The sequence below is a fragment of the Moschus berezovskii genome, chromosome 11 (genome assembly GCF_049115385.1).
Source record: "Moschus berezovskii isolate FMDL1 chromosome 11, NW_MosBer_1.0, whole genome shotgun sequence".
Classification (NCBI taxonomy): domain Eukaryota; kingdom Metazoa; phylum Chordata; class Mammalia; order Artiodactyla; family Moschidae; genus Moschus; species Moschus berezovskii.
In genome coordinates this window covers 107066425-107085280 of record NC_142470.1, presented here as the reverse complement: position 1 = coordinate 107085280, position 18856 = coordinate 107066425, and the positions used below count along the sequence as shown (strand labels likewise).

The window sequence follows — 18856 nt, the reverse complement described above, 5'->3', positions numbered from 1 at the left end:
AAGATTGGAATTTTATTCTGAATAATACATCAAAATCATAGAAGTTATTTTATATAAAAATAATAGAGGTTAGTTTATGAAGCAAATTTATGTCAAATTTTCCAAATCATGGAGTTATAGAATGTATTTAATAATTACATGCTCATTCTATTTATTTGGGCTTTCCTGGCAGCTGGTAAATAATTTGCCTCCAATGTGGGAGACCCAGGTTTGATCCCTGGGTTGGGAAGATCCCCTGAAGAAGGGAATGGCTACCCACTTCAGTATTCTTGCCTGGAGAATCTATTTACTTAAGAATACTTATTTAGTAAATTTAAGCCAAGTCACAAATTACTAAAACTAATTAATAAGACACTGCTTCCAATAATGACTGAATAAGCTCCTCTTCAAATAACTAGCCTAGGGATAACAGCTGTAAATTTTGAGTAATATACAAAAAGCCACTCCCTCAAGTCTCTGGCAAGCGTCCCAAAGCAGGTGGATCCTGGAGGGGAGTCTTAACTCTTGAGTCTGCTGTTTTATTTTTTTCCCTTCCTTCCCTCTCTTTTTCATCCCTCTATTTTCTTTTTTCTGTCTTCCTGTGTATTACTTAAACATTTGTTTTAGAACTCCATTCTGAAGTGCCTGCCATGTTATTGAGTGGCTCTCTTTGTACAGCTTTTTCAGTAGTTGAACTAAAATAAGTAGGTATTATTTTATACCTGCATAACTTTCCCCAGTCTGCTTGTCAACATCCCAATTCAAGTGATCAGTAGAAACTTTACGTCTCACTGCTTTATAATTATCTTAAGAATTTCCTCTACGTACATTGAGAACCACATCACACGGTATGATAATTTTGCCTCAACCATTAAGCTTTTCTCCAGTTGCAGAGAGCAGGGGCTCCTCTAGTTGCCATGTGCGGGCTTCTCATCACAGGGGCTTCTCTTGTTGCAGAGCACTGCCTCTAGGCTGCGGGGACCTCAGCAGTTTCTGCACATGGGCTCAGTAGTCTCAGCCCCTGGCCTCTAAAGCTCAGGCTTAGTAGTTGTGGCATGTGGGCTTAGTCGCTCCAGGGCATGTGGGATCTTCCGGGATTGGGATTGAACCCGTGTCTCCCACATTGGCAGGCGGATTCTTTCCTGCTGAGCCACTAGGGAAGCCCTGCCCTTGTTTTCACTCTTTCCATTGTTCTTTCTTCCTTCCTTCCTGATACTCAGAGATTTCCTCTTTTGTCATGCTCCTTTCTATTTAGAGAACTCGTTTATAACCACTCTTTTAGGGTAGGTCTGCTGGCTATAGACTCTCTCGGTCTCTCTTTATCTGAGAGTGCCTGCTCTCCCTGTATTCACGGTGGGCATCTTCTCTAGGTACAGAACTCTAGGTTGGCAGTTCTCTTCTTTAGGCACTCAGCAAATAACGTTCCGCTTCACTGGGATTGGTTTTGCCCTAGGGGTGAATCTAGGCGGCGTTCCTCTCTCTCTGCTTTCAGGATATCGTGTTTAGTTTTTAGAAGTTTATATATGTTGCCATGGGCTTCTTGGATTTATGCTGTTTAGGGTTTTCTCAGCTTCTTAAACTGTAGACTTATGTCTTTTGCCAGATTTGGGGATTTTTCAGCCATTATTTTCTCAAATACTTTTCCACCTCTAAACTGCCTTCCCTTCTGGGACTCAGATAGCGTGAGCATTAGATCTTTTGTCATAATCTCATAGGTTCCTGAGGCTGTGACCATTTACTTTCCATCTAGTCTGTTCAGTCGTTCAGACTGTGTAATTTCTGTTTGCCTCTCTTCAAGCTCACTGATTCTTGTCTCTTTTCTGATCTGTGGTTGAGTCTATTCAGTGACTTGTGTAGGTGTGTGTATGTGTCTGTTTTCAAACTTGGGGTTCTCTGGTGGCTCAGAGGGTTAAGAATGGACCTGCAATACAGGAGACCGGTCCAATCCCTGGGTCAGGAAGATCCCTGGAGAAGAAAATGGCAACGCACTCCAGTGTTCTTGTTTGGGAAATGCCATGGACAGAGGAGCCTGGCGGGCTGAGTGACTAACACTTTCACTTTCGTTGTATTTTTCAGTTCTAGAATTTCCATTAGGGTCCTCTTTCTCTTTCTTTGTTGTTAAAATTTCCTTATTTCTTTCTTGAGACTCCGTATTTCCTTCTATATTTTAAATTTATTTTAAGCTTCTCCATAGTTGTTTATTGAAGCATTTTCAGATGACTGCTTTAAGTTGCTTTTCAAATAATTCCAACATCTGTCATCTTAGTGTTTGTATCTTTTTTTTTTAACTTTTAACTTTATATTGGGATATAGCTGATTGACAGTGTTTCGATGGTTTCAGGTGGACAGCAGAGGGACTCAGCCATACATATACATGTGTCCATGCTCCCCCAAACTCCCCTCCCACGCAGGCTGCCACATAACACTGAGCAGAGTTAGTGTTGTTATCTTTTGATTCTTTTCTCACTTAAGTTGAGATTTTCCTGGTATTTGGTATAAGGAATGATTTTTTCTTTAAAAATTGTATCCTAGACATTTGAGAGTGGGGAGTCTGGATCTTGATAAGTTTTGCTCCTATTGTAGCACACACGTTGACGCCATTCCTGCCAGGTGAGAACGAGGCCCGCTTCCCCTCCTGGCCTCTGCACACACCTCTGGGGAAAGGCGTGTCTCCTTACTTTGGGACCCTGATGAGGTTCAGGCTCCTCTGTAGGCCTCTAGTGACAGCACTTGCCATGTCATTCCTTAGGACCTGTGATCCCTAGCCAACCCACTTCCTTTCCCCACTGTTGACATTACAAGAGGATAAAAATAAGGTTTCAGAATTTCATTGTATTAAATTTTCCATCAAAAAAAGAACTGTGAACAAATAATGGACTTTATGCTATGCATGTTAACATATTTAGAGAAAAGTTTACTTATGTCTGCAAGTTTGTAGTGTATCAAAAAATAAGACGAACTGATGGATGGCTAGATGGTATATGTGATAAAGCAAGTGTAGTAAAATGTTGACCGCAGGATCTAGGTGATAAGCTTAGGGTGTACTGTAAGTTTCTTTTAACTTGTCTGGCATATTTGACACATTTTATAATCAGCCATAATTGTGTGTTTCATCCTTAAACAGTGATTAAAAAGCCTTAAGAACTCAGTAAGAAATAATACATCAACAAACTAGATACCTATTTTGCCAATAATAAGAGAAATAAAAAACAAATCTAAATCTCACGTTTAGACTCTTATCTTTGAACATTATAATCTTCCAATTTGCTTATTCTTTTTCCTTTTACATGTATTTACAGTCTGACTGTTATTGAAATTAACAATATTTGTTGAATTAGGAACTATTTCAAATACATAGAAACATGCAGAAAAAAAAAATAGCTATCCATGACCTTGTCACTTAGTTCTTTTGAAGCCTCTCAGTTTGTAGTATGTAAATTTCTAGGCTTCCTACTTAGCAGTAGATTATTCTCATAAATCTAAAATCACTCTATATTTCTATCTTCCACCTTAACACACCAAGATACTCACATGCTTTAACTTCCTACTGCCCCATCTTGTTATCATTGCACATAAAATGCTCCTGTGGGCCTTATTTCTTAAAAAGTCAGTTGTACCTAAAATTTCTCCTAATTTTCTGGTTAATCTCTCTCAAATATTAAGTATTTCACTTAGTACAGTTTATTATTAGTGCAGAGAGTCTGAATTCATTGATCAGTTCTTTTGTTGTTTTGTAAGTGCTGTAACACTTGGCTTTGTTAATCGCTGTTCCCCTACCCCCGAGCCCGCTTCTTACCCTCCTCCTCAGCTTTTACTTTACGGCGCTCATCAGCGCCAGGCAGATTTGTTCGCTTTTCATGAGTCTGTCTGGTTATTTCTCATTGCCTGTTGTGTTCACTGCTGTATATTTCCAGTGCCTAGAACAGTACTGGTTTACAAAATTATCTCAATTATATATTGCATGAACAAACAAATGGGTATTTCAAAGGGATAATGAAGTGCCCAAGGATTATAGTGAAGCTTGCAGCAGACAGGGGACCGCTCACGAGGCTGCATATATATGTTTATGTATAAGGGTATGTTTGAAATAGCACTATTAATGTAACAAGGTGTGCAGAGGATCAGTATGATTTACTGTTGGCTTAGTTCGTTTAGCTGGTAAAGAATCTGCCTGCAATGCAGGAGACCCCAGTTTGATTCCTGGGTCAGGAGGATCCACTGGAGAAGAGATAGGCTACCCAGTCCAATATTCTTGGGCCTCCCTGGTGGCTCAGCTGGTAAAGAATCCGCCTGCAGTGCAGGAGACCTGGGTTTGATCCCTGGGTTGGGAAGACCGCCTGGAGAAGGGAATGGCTACCCTCTCCAGTGTTCTGGCCTGGAGGATTCCACGGACTGTATGGTTCATGGGGTCGCAGAGAGTCAGACACGACCGAGCGACTTTCACTTCACTTTGATTTGTTCCTCAAGGGCTTCCCTGGAGGCTCAGACAGTAAAGAATCCGCCTGCAGTGCAGGAGACCTGGGTTTGATCCCTGGGTCGGGAAGATCTGCTGGAGAAGGAAATGGCAACCCACTCCAGTCTTCTTGCCTGAAGAATCCCATGGACAGAGGAGCCTCCTGGGCTACAGTCCATGGGGTTGCAAAGAGTCAGACATGATCGAGTGACTAATAGTAGCTTGTTCCTCAAGGATGCCCTGCCAGGCTCACCTTTTCCCTCCACTGAGCCTCTGCCCCGCCTAGTCACCCAGCCCTTTAGCCCAACATATTCCTCTTCCTGAAGATGTGGGATTGTCTCAGCGATGGGATACTTAGGGCACAGCCCGTGGGGCCACACTTCAGCTTGCCGGTTACCCAAGGCCCCACGGACCCACCCGCACCCCATCCCATTCCATGAGCATTCACATGTTCCCTTTTGTTAATCATTTTAAAAGTTATGTATGTAGTTGGTGTAAAAAGAAAAAAAAAGAAATACAGAATCACCCAAAGAAGAAAGATACCCGCCTCTCCCTCTGCTCTGCTGTTCACTGTTTGGAGCATGGAGGTGGTGACATTCCTGAGAGCTTTCAACAGTATGATTCCAAATGGGAAAATCTCATTTCAGGTTCTGAGCAACATTCACACAGTCAGGGCCACGTGGCAACCTAAGAAGCCCAAAACATGGACCTTTTCTCCCCAGGTAAGGAATCTGCTGAGTGAATTGAGTGAAACATGAGTTTCTTTTACACATTAAGTAATATGCAATCAGTTTCTAAGGTAAGATTATCACAATGTATTTGGTAATACACTTTGGTGTATTTGGTGTTGCTGGAGAAGACTCTTGAGAGTCTCTTGGATAGCAAGGAGGTCAAACCAGTCAATCCTAAAGGAAATCAACACTGAATATTCATTGAAAGGACTGATGCTGAAATTGAAGCTCTAGTACTTTGGCCACCTGATGCGAAGAGCTGACTCTTTGGAAAAGACCCTGATGCTGAAGGCAGGAGGAGAAGGAGGTGACAGAGGATAAGATGGTTGCATGGCATCATTGACTCAGTGGACATGAGTTTGAGCAAACTCTGGGAGATAGTGAAGAACGGGGACACCTGGCATGCTGCCGTTCATGGGGTTGCAAAGAGTAGGACACAACTGAGCGACTGAACAAGAACAACAAATTCCTGAAGTAACGTATTCCTGTCTAAGACAGAGTATATGGGGTCGGGTTTGAACCTTTAGATTATTTAATGTTCTCTGAGGACTTTGATAAAAATCACTCATGTTTCTGCCTCACCAAAGTTACCATGCCTATGAATCATCTTATTCAATGAACCACAAAGTTCAATTTTAGAAACTTCTGTCTGATGGAAAATGAAAACAAAAAGAGAAACCTTAAAAGAGAATCTTAACACTTCTTAAGAAGTGCTTTTTTAAAAAACTGCCGTCTCCAGCTGTGCTCAGGAGAGCTGTGCTTTCTTCAGATAAACTCATGGGTGACGCCTAAGGAGCCGATCATCCCTTGACGTCCAGGGACTGTCAAGATTGAGAGAAACAAAGACAGGAATGAGGTTAGGTGGCTTCGAGCCCCTGAGTCAGTGTCACTTAGATGCCAGGGGAGATGAAGATGTCTTTCTGTTCTCGTAATAGTATTAGTTGTCTATAGTTCTGTTTACTTTTTTCTGCCTCCAGTTTCATTGCTTCCTTCCCACGGTTCACTCCCTGTGTCACTGCCCCAAGAACCCTTCGTTAGACTTCTGTCGCGTCAGGCGATCTCACAGCAAGGTAGAGGCTCACCACGTGGGCGCAGCACGAGGAGGAGCCTGGCCACCTCGCCTGTGGGCTGCACAGGCCCACACTTGTCCACGGCACCGCCCCTCCAAGTCCAGTGTGATCTTTTTTCTTTACAATTTTTTTTTATGTGAACCACTTTTAAAGTCTTTATTGAATTTGTGACAACATTGCTTCTGTTTTTTGTTTTGGTTTCTCGTCGAGAGGCATGTGGGTCTGAGCTCCCCGACCCAGGATTAAACCCGCACCCCTGCATGGGAAGGTGAAGTCTTAACCCTCTGGACCACCAGAGAAGTCCTCCAGTTTGGTCTTTAAGCATCCTTCTGCTTTCATTTTGGCCCAACAACTTTTCTAATGTTCTCCTGGATATAAAGATGAACTGATGAAAGGGATAACTAGTACGTGTAAGTTCCTCTGTGAGAGAAATTAGCCATCCGTCCTTTAGGTGTGAGGCATGCTTCCTGGACACGGTGGGAGCTTCTGTGTTGGTGCACAAGAGACAGACACATACATAGCGCTGATTTCCGCTGTGCATGGCGCTCGGGCTGTGCGCTGGGCACCGAGGCAGGCCGCTAAGTGTGTCTTCTCTCCGAACCCTCAGAGTTTCACCCTGTGCAGTGGGTGCTATGGGCCACTGTGACGCAGGCAGAGTAATGGTTGTGGGGCTCTTGGTACTGTGGAGCCATAAAGAAGCAGGTTTATAGAAGAGAAACTGATCTTGAAGGGTGTGTGGGATTTTATAGGCAAGGAAGAGGGATGCTGTGGTCCAGGGAGAGTGAAAGGAAAGGAAAATTTCCAGTGCCTGCCTCAGGGAAGCTGGGCAAGTGTGTACGCAGGTTATAGTTTTAGCCCTGTCTGCAAAGGACAGTGGTTAATATAAATGTCTCATCAAGAACTTACCTGGTGGTCCAGTGGTTAGAACTCCAAGCTCCTACTGCAAGGGGCACAGGTTTGACCCCTGGTCGGGGGTCTAAGATCCCGTGTGCCATGCAGTATGCCCCCTCCCCTCCAAAAATCTTATCATATATCAAACTATGTTTGTCATACCTCTGAAGACCTCGGTACAGTGCTTGTTTTGCATTAGCTTCTTCTCTAAGCAAAGAGTAAGTGATCGTAAAGGTAGTTTTCTTTAGCACAAAAATTACATGTTAAAATTTCAAACCATTGGTATAGACGAGTCTAATCCATCTGCTTTTTGTTTCCTTTGAAAGACCTTGAGGACTTCACTGATGGTCCAGTGGTTGAGATTTGGCCTTGCAATGCGGGGGCTGTGGGTTCAATCCCTGGTCAGGGAGCTAGGATCCCACAGGTGTCGCAACCAGAAAAGCAAAGCATAAAACAGAAGCAGTATTGTAACCAATTCAATGAAGACTTTAAAAGTGGTCTGCTGCTGCTGCTGCTAAGTCACTTCAGTCGTGTCCGACTCTGTGCGACCCCATAGACGGCAGCCCACCAGGCTCCCCCGTCGCTGGGATTCTCCAGGCAAGAACACTGGAGTGGGTTGCCATTTCCTTCTCCAATGCATGAAAGTGAAAAGTGAACGTGAAGTCGCTCAGTCGTGTCCGACCCTCAGCGACCCCATGGACTGCAGCCTACCAGGCTCCTCCGTCCATGGGATTTTCCAGGCAACAGTACTGGAGTGGTCTACATTTTTTAAAATCTTAAAAGAAAAAAGACCTTTATTATGATGCCGATGATAGAGCTGAACTGTCCTGCCATTTTAAAAACGTTTACTTTATTGACGTGTGGTTGATTCACAGTGTGTGCTAGTTACTGCCGCACAACAAAGTGCTGAGGTCACGCGTGTGTATTCAGTCTCCTCATTCTCTTGCCCATTACGGTTCATCACAGGGCAGCGACTCTGGCTCCCTGTCCCACAGTAGGACCTCATGGTTTTCCCTCCCTCCGTCTTCCGTGTTTGTTAGTAACTTCCATTTTCTGCACTGTTTCAGGTTACTGGCATCTTGCCCTGCCTGCTTGATGGAGACTGTTTCATCAGGTCCAATTCTTCATCTCCAGATCTTGGAATATTATTTGAACTTGGAATTTCTTATATTCGTAATGTATGTCAGTTGAAAGATAAAGCTTTCTGATTATCAGTTAAAAGGGAAGTTTTTTCTAAATGGCTGTTCTTAGTAACAATAATTGAGATTTTTCTATGTAATAGAATATTAACCTCTTGAGGAATGGGAATGACAGTGATTCTAATTTTTTTTTTTAAGATGCTGCTTTTTCAGCAGCATTTAAAGCAAGTCTTTTTCTTTGTATTTATAGCTGGAGCGAACTCCAGTGCTTTATAAGAATGAAGATTTGAAAAAGATGGGACTTTACAGGAAGTGATAGAAGATGTTCAGTGGCTTTCCAGCACAGAGCTGTACCTCTGTCCCATTAACCTTGTAAATGGGGGTTCTAATGAAGGGACCTGGCAGAGTGGTCATTTTTATTAAGGGAACATCAGAAACTTACATCATATAAACTCTTGAATCAGGGATGTGGGTCTGTGGTAATATATGTTTCCATATTTTAATAATAGCTTTACAGGTGTGGTGTGTGTGCTTGGCTTCATGGTAACCCAGAGAGCCGGCTGTTAAATTCCATTAATGGTGTTGTGCTGTCCTTTCATTTCTTGTTTAAAAACTTACTCATCCATTGTTTATTTCTGGCTGCACTGGGTCTCCGGTGCTGCGGGCGGGGCTGCTGTTCCTTTGGTGCCGGGCCTCTCACTGCGGCGGCTCCTCTTGCTGCGGAGCGCGGGCTCAGCGGTGGGGGCACATGGGCTCAGCTGCTCCGTGGCATATGGAATCTTCCCGGACCAGGGATCAAGCCCATGTCCCCCGCGTTGGCAGACGGGTTCTCACTGCGCCACCAGGGAAGTCCTGCCCTCGCATTTCTTTAAGGCACGTTAATCCGTGTGTGTTGCTGTGTAGGACAGGAGCGAGGAGCCGGACCCCCAGGTGAATGCACTGGCCTCTGACGATTGACGGGGGCAGGGGGTGAAGTTTTGAGCAGGGACCCCCTTCAGTGACTTAATTGACTCATTGCATTTCTCACTGAGACCCAAAGCCTCCTTCTCGCACTGATGTAAGCAGCATTGATGTGATCTGGGATCATTTCCCAGCATATTTATATCACTCAAGAAACAACAGCAACAGTTGTCCTAGCATCAGGCTTAGGGTTTTTTTCAGGAGCAACTTAAGAAGGTAAGATTTTCACTTGACATTCTGCCTTTACCCTGCCATCTGCCTGCAAGTCCAGTGGGCCTCCCCTGGCTTTCACTTTGTTTTCTTGTGAAGAACTTTCTAGTTCTAAAGGCAAATACTAGTTTTATTCCTTTTAGAAGAACTTGGTATGTGCTTATAGATTTGACTGATTCAGACATGAAGGTTCATACCCAGTTTTATTTTCTAGTCCACAGGTGAAAGAGGAGAGCTGAGCTGTGGCTGGGTGTTTCTGAAACTTTTTGACGCCTCTGGAATTCCTATTCCAGCCAAGTAAGTTGGGTTTATATAGTCCCTCCAAGCGGGTAATTTTGTGGAAATTCATTTTTTAGAATCTAGACACCTCAAGTTTCCAGAGGTTTCACATTTCAGTAACTTGAGGGGAGAGGGCTTTTTAATGTTGATTTTAATGTTCTTTGGGGGCTTCCCTGGTGGCTCAAATGGTAAAGAATCTACTTGCAATGCAGGAGACCCAGATTCAATCCCTGGGTCAAGAAGATCCACTGGAGGAGGGCATGGCTACCCACTCCAGTATTATTGCCTGGGAAATCTCCTGGACAGAGGAGCCTGGCAGGCTGCAGTCCATGGTGTTGCAAAAGAGTCAAACATGACTGAGCGACTAACACTTTGACTTTCACCTTAAACTCTTTTAAGGTAGTATATGAAACAGATATGTGATCTAATCCTAGCAGGGGAGAAATGACACAGATAGCAAAGGTATCTTAAAATATGGTTGCCCCAGTTGTCTGCGGAGAGTATTCTTTCAGTAGTTTCCTGGGGTGTTAGCACACTTCACAGTGCTGAAACAGAGCCTGTGTGTATACGTGCTCCGTCCACGTCAGTCATGTCCAGCTTTGTGTGACCCCATGGACTATGGCCCACCAGGCTCCTCTGTCCATGGATTCTCCAGGCAAGAATACTGGAGTGGATTGTCCCCTCCTGTCCTCCTCCAGAGCCTCTTCCTGGCTGAGGGTTTGAACCCAAGTCTCCTTCATTGCAGGTGAATTCTTTACCGCTGAGCCACCAGGGAAGCCCAAAATAGAGCCTAATTCTCACCAAAGAGTGGGAAAGCTCGGTGAAGGGTCCCCAGGTCTCTGTGACCCCAGCTCTCTTCTATAGGTTGTGCGTGGAAATTGTAGTGGCAGCCACTGTAAACAAATTAAAAATTTAAGACCAAAAGCAGATGTTTGTAATGTATTTCTAATATATCCAGTATCTAACAGTCACAAGATTATTATCTTTAATATAAGAAGAGCTCTTAAAAACTAAGAAGAGAATCCAAATTTGAAAGTGGGTGCACATACACAGATATAAGGCTAGGATATAAACAAGAAACTCACAGAAGGGATGCAGATGGGCAGTCAGTAGGATGATGATGGAGACCCTAGATTTGGAATGGTAGAATTGAGGGCCACAGCCTGGACTCTGTCTGTGTAACTGTCAACGAGTTCTTTAATGTCTCCAAGCCTCAATTTCCCCCATCTTTAAAATGGGATTATAATAGTTCCCTAAGGTTTAATTCAGATAATGCTGCCCCCTTCCACCTCTACTGACACAGGGGTGGGTGTGACCTTAGCACAGAACAGAGGTAAAAGTCCTCCTGGCACTCTGGTGGGAGGGGCGGGCACCTATCACCCCAACCCCCTCATCCCAATACTGCCTGTAGATGTAGAATCCCAGGCTTCTTGTGGGTTTTTTGTTTTTCTGTTTTGTTTTTAATAATGTTCAGGGTTTTTAGTTGTGCTTACTAGGAGGGAAAAGTGTGTCTAGCCAATCTTTCTTAAAGTCTTAAGCTATTTTAAAACAGATGGAGGCCTGTGTATTGATACAGAAACATCTCCAGTGTGTGTTATTAGATGAAACCAGCAAGGTGCAGAATCACGTGTGTGCTGACGCCCCTTCATTTCATGGAGGACTGTGCTCGTGTGCCTGTGTAAACTGTTCCTGGAGGTTGTCTCTGGGGAGCAGAATTGGGGAGGCAGTGCCACAGGGTTAAAGAGGAAACTTTAAAAGGAAACGTGTGTCAGTTTGAGATTTATTGTATGTATGAATTTGTTTCAAAATAATTTGTACAGAAAACGATAGGACAAGGGGCTTACCAGACCAGGGGGGAAAGGACAGGGAGGAAGTTTTCGGGTTTATACTGATCGTTTCTATGTCATCTGAAGTTTTTACAACAATCTACATGTGACTTTTGCATTTTAAAAGTAGTGTAAATTCATAATAGCTTTATTTTCAATGATGATTCAAAACTTTTGAAAAAGACATTTAAATGGCACAAGTCATTAAAGTCTCAAAATGACATCAGTTAATCTTTCTCACTTTAATGTAGAAAATGTATTTTCTATAGTTCATAGTTAAGAAGGAGACTCAGTTTACTGAGAGGCTAACCCTAGGGAAGGATAACAACTTTCATTCTCATTTACCAATGAATGAGACATAAATAAAATGTCTGTGAATGTGCTTGTGCTAAAATAATGTTCTACTGCCGACTCCACTGTACACAGCGTCACGTGTACACTGTGTGCTTTTCTTTTGTAGGAAACGTACTTTTCTTTTGTAGGACTTACAAGCTCTTCTTGAATGGAGGCACCCCTTATGAGAAAGGTGTTGAAGTGGACCCTTCAGTATCCAGAAGAGGTACCACTTTCTCTCTGTTGCTTTCTTCCCTTGCCTTAAAGCTTAAACAAGCAGAAGATGCACCACAGAAGACAGCTCTAGTCTAAGAAGCCTAACACTTTTCACCCGAATTCACATTTTTAAAAGTGTGCCATTTGATATTAAAATCTTAATCACTTTCATCTAAGTGAACATTTCCTTGGGAAATTAGGAAGCGTAGGGACTCTGTATTGGCTCCTTTTCATTGAGCACAGGGCCTCAGAACTGACAGAACAGGCCAATTCAGTGATCTCCGATTGCTTGGTCACTGGGATACATGCCAGGCTGCCCTCTGGAAAAACGGAGCATCTTTTGAGGTGTCCATTGACCAGGTGCTGTGCTAGATAATGGGAACATGGAGAGTCGGGCAAACATTTATGGTACTTGCCTCTCGGATCTCAGAGCCTGACAGATCTGAAACTCCCCTCTGGCTCCTCAGACAGCTGTCTCCTTGTTTCATGATTTAAGACATGCAGCAATGCCAGCCCCACCATCTTGGAACAGGAAGGTCCTGGCGTCCGGGATACAGTTAGTTCCACTTGAAGTCAAAGATGCTTTTTAAACTCCCCTTTCCTCTGTAATCTAGCAGCGGTGATGCTGTCTAAGAATGTGCTATAGTGGCAGTTCCAGGGGTGGGCCAGTTGGGAACCTTCTGAGGGTCTTTGAAAATGAAAGTGAAAGTCGCTCAGTCATTTCCCACTCTTTGCAACCCCATGGACTATACAGTCCAGTATTCTCCAGGCCAGAATTCTGGAGAGGGTAGCCATTCCCTTCTCCAGGGGATCTTTCCAACCCAGGGATCAAACCCAGGTCTCCCACATTGCGGGCAGATTCTTTACCAGCTGAGCCACAAGGGGAGCCCAAGAATACTGGAGTGGGTAGCCTAGCCCTTCTCCAGGGGATCTTCCCAACCCAGGAATCGAACTGGGGTCTCCTGCATTGCAGGCAGATTCTTTACCACCTGAGCTATCAGGGAAGACCTCTGAAGGTCTTTAGGGCATATCGTACTTCATTAGTTCATTAAGGGTGTATGGGCAGCTGCTGCCTTTCATACAATTCAGCACTCCTGGTGCTGAAAACACTTTGTCTTATTTCTATTATAAAATTTTATGCAAAATGCTGTTTTATCACATTCATTGCCTTAGCACTGTTTTGATATTTATTTTCTCATTTTTAAAAGCACATGGTAGTGTTTTCCATCAGTTGATGACAATGAGGAGGCAGCCTCAACTTCTAGTCAAACTGAGATCTTTGAACAGAAGATCACGGAGCACGCTAAGGTTAGTGCGTGCCATTTCCTGTCTGGTGAACTTGGGCTCATTCAGCATTTATGGACCGTCTCTGCTTCCAGCTTCTCTTCCTGCTCAGTCACCATTTGTTAGTTTTTTTTTTTTTTTCCTCACTGATTCTTCAGCCAAGGATCGGTAGGGAAATGGAATAATAATACATTTCAGATTAACTTACTCTTCAGTTTACCAGTTAGTACAAATGATAGATGTGGTCAAAAGTAGTATAGATACTTTTGACTAAGCCGGGCTTATCTTCCATGATCCTTCCCTTAGGGAACTTTGGGGAACTTTTTAAAAAAAACATCATGAATTTTTTTTTGGCCACACCACATGGCTTGTGGGATCTTAGTTCCCAGACCAGGGATTGAACTCGTGACCTCAGCAGTGCGAGCTCAAGTCCTAACCACTGGATTGCCAGGAAATTCCCTGGGGAACTTCTTAAAATGTCAGGTTTATTGAGGTATAATTTATACACAAGTAAAATGTACCCCTTTTACTTTCAGTTCTTTGAGTTTTGACAAGTGTATACAGTCATGTAGCTACCACACAGCCAAGATAAAGGATATTTCTGTCACTCTGAAGAGTGATCTCATGCCCTTTGTAATCAGATCTGTGGCTCTGGTCTCAGGCGACAGTTGATCGGTTTTCTTTTTCCGGTCTACCGTTTCCAGAACGGTCTGTGAATCGAGCCACACAGTGTATGGCCTCTTGAGCCTGCTTCCTTCGTCTAGCGTGGCGTAACTGAGGTGTGTCCCTGCAGTTGCATGTGTTACTGTCTGCCTGCCTGCGCGCAGCCGCTCAGTCGTGTCCCACTCTTTGCAACCCAGGGACTGTAGCCCACCAGGCTCCTCCGTCCATGGGATTTTCCAGGCGAGAATACTGGAGAGGGTTGCCATAGCCTTCTCCAGGGGATCTTCCCAACCCAGGGATCGAACCCAAGTCTCCTGTGTCTCCTGCATTGACAGGAGGATTCTTTACCACTGAGCCACCTGGGAAGCCCCATGTGTTAGTGGTTTCTTCCTTTTTGTTCTAACTAGTATTTCATTTGGTCGATATGCACAATGTGTTTGTTTATTCACCAGTTCGGAGACATTTGGGTTGTTTCTAGGTTTGGGCAATCATGAACAAAGAAGAGGTTTTTTTTGTGTGTGGACTTATGTCTTCCTCTCTTGTGAGATTACTGGATCATCTGGCCTTTGCTTAACTTTATCAGAAATTGCCAAACTGTTTTCCAATATGACCAGGCTGTTCTGTACTCTCTCCAGCAATGTGTGAGAGTTCCAGTTACTCCAGTATTCTTGACAGCATTTGACATGATTGATTTTTTCCTGTTTTGCCTGTTTTAATAAGTGACTAGTGGTACCTCATGGTGGCTCTGGCTTGCATCTTCTTCAGGGAGCTGTTACATGGGTAGCATTCCAGGTCTATATGTTTCCAACTCAGCAGTCTCTTGGACAAGCCGTTTGCCATCTTTCTCAGGGTCTCAAGGTCAATGTCTTTAAAATGGACATGATAATATCAAGCCCGTCAAGCTCTAATGAGGTTTAAGGAAATGAAAATAAATAAAGCACTTGCCTAGTATTTATGGTGCATGCCTCACAGTGATAGGTAAGAAGTATCACAATAATTATTACTATTATTATCGTATGTGTGCATGTGTACTCAGTGGATCAATCATGTCCAACTCTTTGTGACCCTGTGAACTGTATAGCCCGCCAGGCTCCTCTGTCCATGGGATTTCCCAAGCAAGACTACTGGAGTGGGTTGCCATTTCCTGCTCCAGGGGATCTTCCTGACCCAGGAATCGAACCCGGGTCTCCTGCACTGCTTTACTGTTTGAGCCACCAGGGAAGCCCTAGTATTGTCATATGTGTAGATAAATGTAAATATAATAGCAGATAGCAGTGCTGTCATAAAGTTTGTTCAAGTGAGGATGTGCTATGTAGCTGGTAAGATAAGAGAAATTCAAATCAGGCTTTGAAGTTTTGAAAGAGGTGCCATGCGACGATGTGGGGCTGTGGGGAACACAGGACGCGGGAGGGCGGACGGGAGGGCGTGGCTGGTGAACAGAGGTGGAGGCAGCGGAGCAGCCCCGCCGGGACCTGCTGACTGCTGGCGGATGCTCAGGTCTCAGGAAGACTTGGAGCACTCTATGAGTGGTTGCTTTCCTCACTTGAGATCATGCTCCTGGTTTAAATATCTATCCCTGGCTCTTATCACTAGTACTGAAATGTGTTTTATAATGATAGTGTTAACAGTTCAATCTTTCAACAACCATTAATTGTGTACTCATGGGTAGTATTCCCTCTTGGCTCCCCCCCGCCCCGCCCTGCCCGCCACCCCGGATGTCCATAGAGCCTATAAACTCCCGCTTTTTGGCCAATCTTTTCTTGGACAATTTTTATTTTTCAAGATAAAAAAAGAAGCAGCAGCACAGGAGCGGTCTTTGTAAAAGGAAAGCTAGAATCCTGTTCGGCCTCATTCTTCCTACTTCTTCAACCACCTGCTGCTTCTCTGGTTGATAAACTTTCCAGAGTCTAAAACACTTCCAAGTTTATCTTTCAAGTACAGCTTTTAATAGTGTTTCTTTGGCTTCAAATACTGGCTTGGAGATATGCTTTACAATCTAGAGATCAATCTGACTGGGTGAGCAGTGGTCAGATCGATGGACCCATTCTCCCAAAGCCACGAATGTTCTTCTGCGTACTGGGTTCTCAAAGAAGGGCCCCCAGCTGTCAGCCCCGACCTCAGGAATAGAGGCCCTTGTTGGTTACAGCACATAGTAGGCACCTGAAAAATGATTGTGAAGTGATTTCAAGGTAGAGCTCTTCCTGCCAGTGTAAAACCTCTGCCCTGCCGTCTGTGGACCCTGGCCTCCCTTGTCTTGTCTCTGTTTGCACGTGACTCTCCTCCCAGAACCCAGAGAGAGCCCTGAGGGCCATTGTGAAATTGGGCTCCACTTTGAGGATCCAAGGGACACCAAGGGTTCAGAGATACCAGAGGAACACTTCATTCAAAGACGTGCTCAATAAAGGACAGAAATGGTAGGGACCTAACAGAAGCAGAAGATACTAAGAACAGGTGGCAAGAATACACAGAAGAACCGTACAAAAAAGATCTTCACAACCAAGAGAATCACGATCGTGTGATCACTCACCTAGAGCCAGACATCCTGGAATGTGAAGTCAAGTGGGCCTTAGGAAGCATCACTATGAACAAAGCTAGTGGAGGTGATGGAATTCCAGTTGAGCTATTTCAAATCCTGAAAGATAATGCTGTGAAAGTGCTGCACTCAATATGCCAGCAAATTTGGAAAACTCAGCAGTGGCCACAGGACTGGAAAAGGTCAGTTTTCATTCTAATCCCAAAGAAAGACAATGTCAAAGAATGCTCAAACTACCACACAGTTGCACTCATCTCACCCACTAGCAAGTAATACTCAGAATTCTCCAAGCCAGGCTTCAGCAATACGTGAACTGTGAACTTCCAGATGTTCAAGCTGGTTTCAGAAAAGGCAGAGGAGCCAGAGATCAAATTGCCAATATCTGCTGGATCATGGAAAAAGCAAGAGAGTTCCAGAAAAACATCTATTTCTGCTTTATTGACTATGCCAAAGCCTTTGATTGTGTGGATCACAATAAACTGTGGAAAATTCTGAAAGAGATGGGAATACCAGACCCACTGACCTGTCTCTTGAGAAATCTATATGCAGATCAGGAAGCAACAGTTAGAACAGGACATGGAATGACAGACTGGTTCCAGACAGGAAAAGGAGTACGTCAAGGTTGTATATTATCACCCTGCTTATTTAACTTATATGCAGAGTACATCATGAGGAACGCTGGGCTGGAAGAAGCACAAGCTGTAATCAAGATTGCCAGGAGAAATATCAATAACCTCAGGTATGCAGATGACACCACCCTTTTGGCAGAAAGTGAAGAGGAACTAAAGAGCCTCTTGATGAAGGTGAAAGAGAGTGAAAACGTTGGCTTAAAACTTAACATTCAGAAAACTAAGATCATGGCATCTGGTCCCATCACTTCATGGTAAATAGATGGAGAAACAATGGAAGCAGTGTCAGACTTTACTTTTTTGGGCTCCAAAATCACTGCAGATGGTGATTGCAGCCATGAAATTAAAAGACGCTTACTCCTTGGAAGGAAAGTTATGACCAACCTAGACAGCATTTTAAAAAGCAGAGACATTACTTTGCCAACAAAGGTCCGTCTAGTCAAGGCTATGGTTTTTCCAGTGGTCATGTATAGTTGGATGTGAGAGTTGGATTGTAAAGAAAGCTGAGTGCTGAAAAATTGATGCTTTTGAACTGTGAGAGTCCCTTGGACCGCAAGGAGATCCAACCAGTCCATCCTAAAGGAGATCAGTCCTGGGCTATGGTGCAATGGCTGTGCTGTGGGTTCAAGGTGAGAGGCTGGGTTCAGGTGTGCCCTGGAGGTGGACCTTGAGGTGGAACTAACCCTGCTCAGTCTCCTCTCCCTGACCTGCCTCTCATAGTGGGTGGAAAAAGAAGGCATTAATGCTACCAACAGGGCTTCCCCAGTGGCTCAGTGGTAAAGAATCTGCCTGCCATGCAGGAGATGCTGGAGATTTGGATTCTATCCCTGTGTCGGGAAGATCCGCTAGAGGAGGGCATGGCAACCCGCTCCAGTATTCTTGCCTGGAAAATTCCATGAACAGAGGAGCCTGATGGAGTCCAGGCAAAGAGTCGAACATCACTGAGCACACACACACACAGAGACACAGACACACACACACAATGCTACCTATAGCCAGCCTCCTCCTCTGCTCCAAAAGTCTACCCCACCTCTGTCCCCACTCCCCAGTGCTTAAAAAGTTCATCTTTTGAGACTTCCCTGGCAGTCCTGTGGTTAAGACACCACACTTCCACTGCAGGAGGCACAGGTTTGATCTTTGGTCAGGGAACTAGTCCCACATGCTGCAAAAAAAAAAAAAAAAAACAGCTTCACTTTGTTTAGCCAAATTTCTCTGCCTGGAACAGAAAGGACAGGGGCTCTTTTTTGTTACGCCAAGCGCCATACACCAATGTGGGTAGAGCCAAGGGCAGGAAGCCCAGTTATAATCTCCATCAGTGCCCAGTTTCCCCAGTATCCTTGCTGGCCAGCTTCATCCTGCCCTCTCACAAGCCAGCAGCGTTCCCTGTGTGTCTCCTAGGCTGTCAGGAGCAGGTGAATCAATGTGTACTCGTCTTCTTTTTATTTATTTATTTTTGGCTGCACTGGCTGTTTGTTGCTGCACACGGGCTTTCTATTCTCTAGTTGCAGCAAATGGGGGCTACTCTCTAGTTGCAGTGCATGGGCTTCTCATTGCTATGGCTTTTCTTGTTGCAGAGCAAGGGCTCTGGGGTGTGGGCTCAACAGATGTGGTTCCGGGGCTCTAGAGCACAGGCTCAGTAGTGGCGTCCAGGCTTAGTTGC

General features: G+C 44.3%; 1 protein-coding gene across 3 annotated transcripts in view; it reads left to right on the top strand.

The window, feature by feature from the left end:
- Positions 1-18856, top strand: part of NPHP1 (nephrocystin 1) — a 66424-nt gene that overhangs the window by 35420 nt on the left and 12148 nt on the right. For all 3 annotated transcript variants that reach the window (XM_088841684.1, XM_055400426.2, XM_055400424.2), the window contains 5 exons: positions 5080-5154; positions 8192-8302; positions 9648-9730; positions 12021-12097; positions 13296-13395. In XM_088841684.1, the coding sequence (XP_088697810.1) occupies positions 5080-5154; positions 8192-8302; positions 9648-9730; positions 12021-12097; positions 13296-13395 (446 nt within the window). The remainder of the gene's footprint in view (positions 1-5079; positions 5155-8191; positions 8303-9647; positions 9731-12020; positions 12098-13295; positions 13396-18856) is intronic.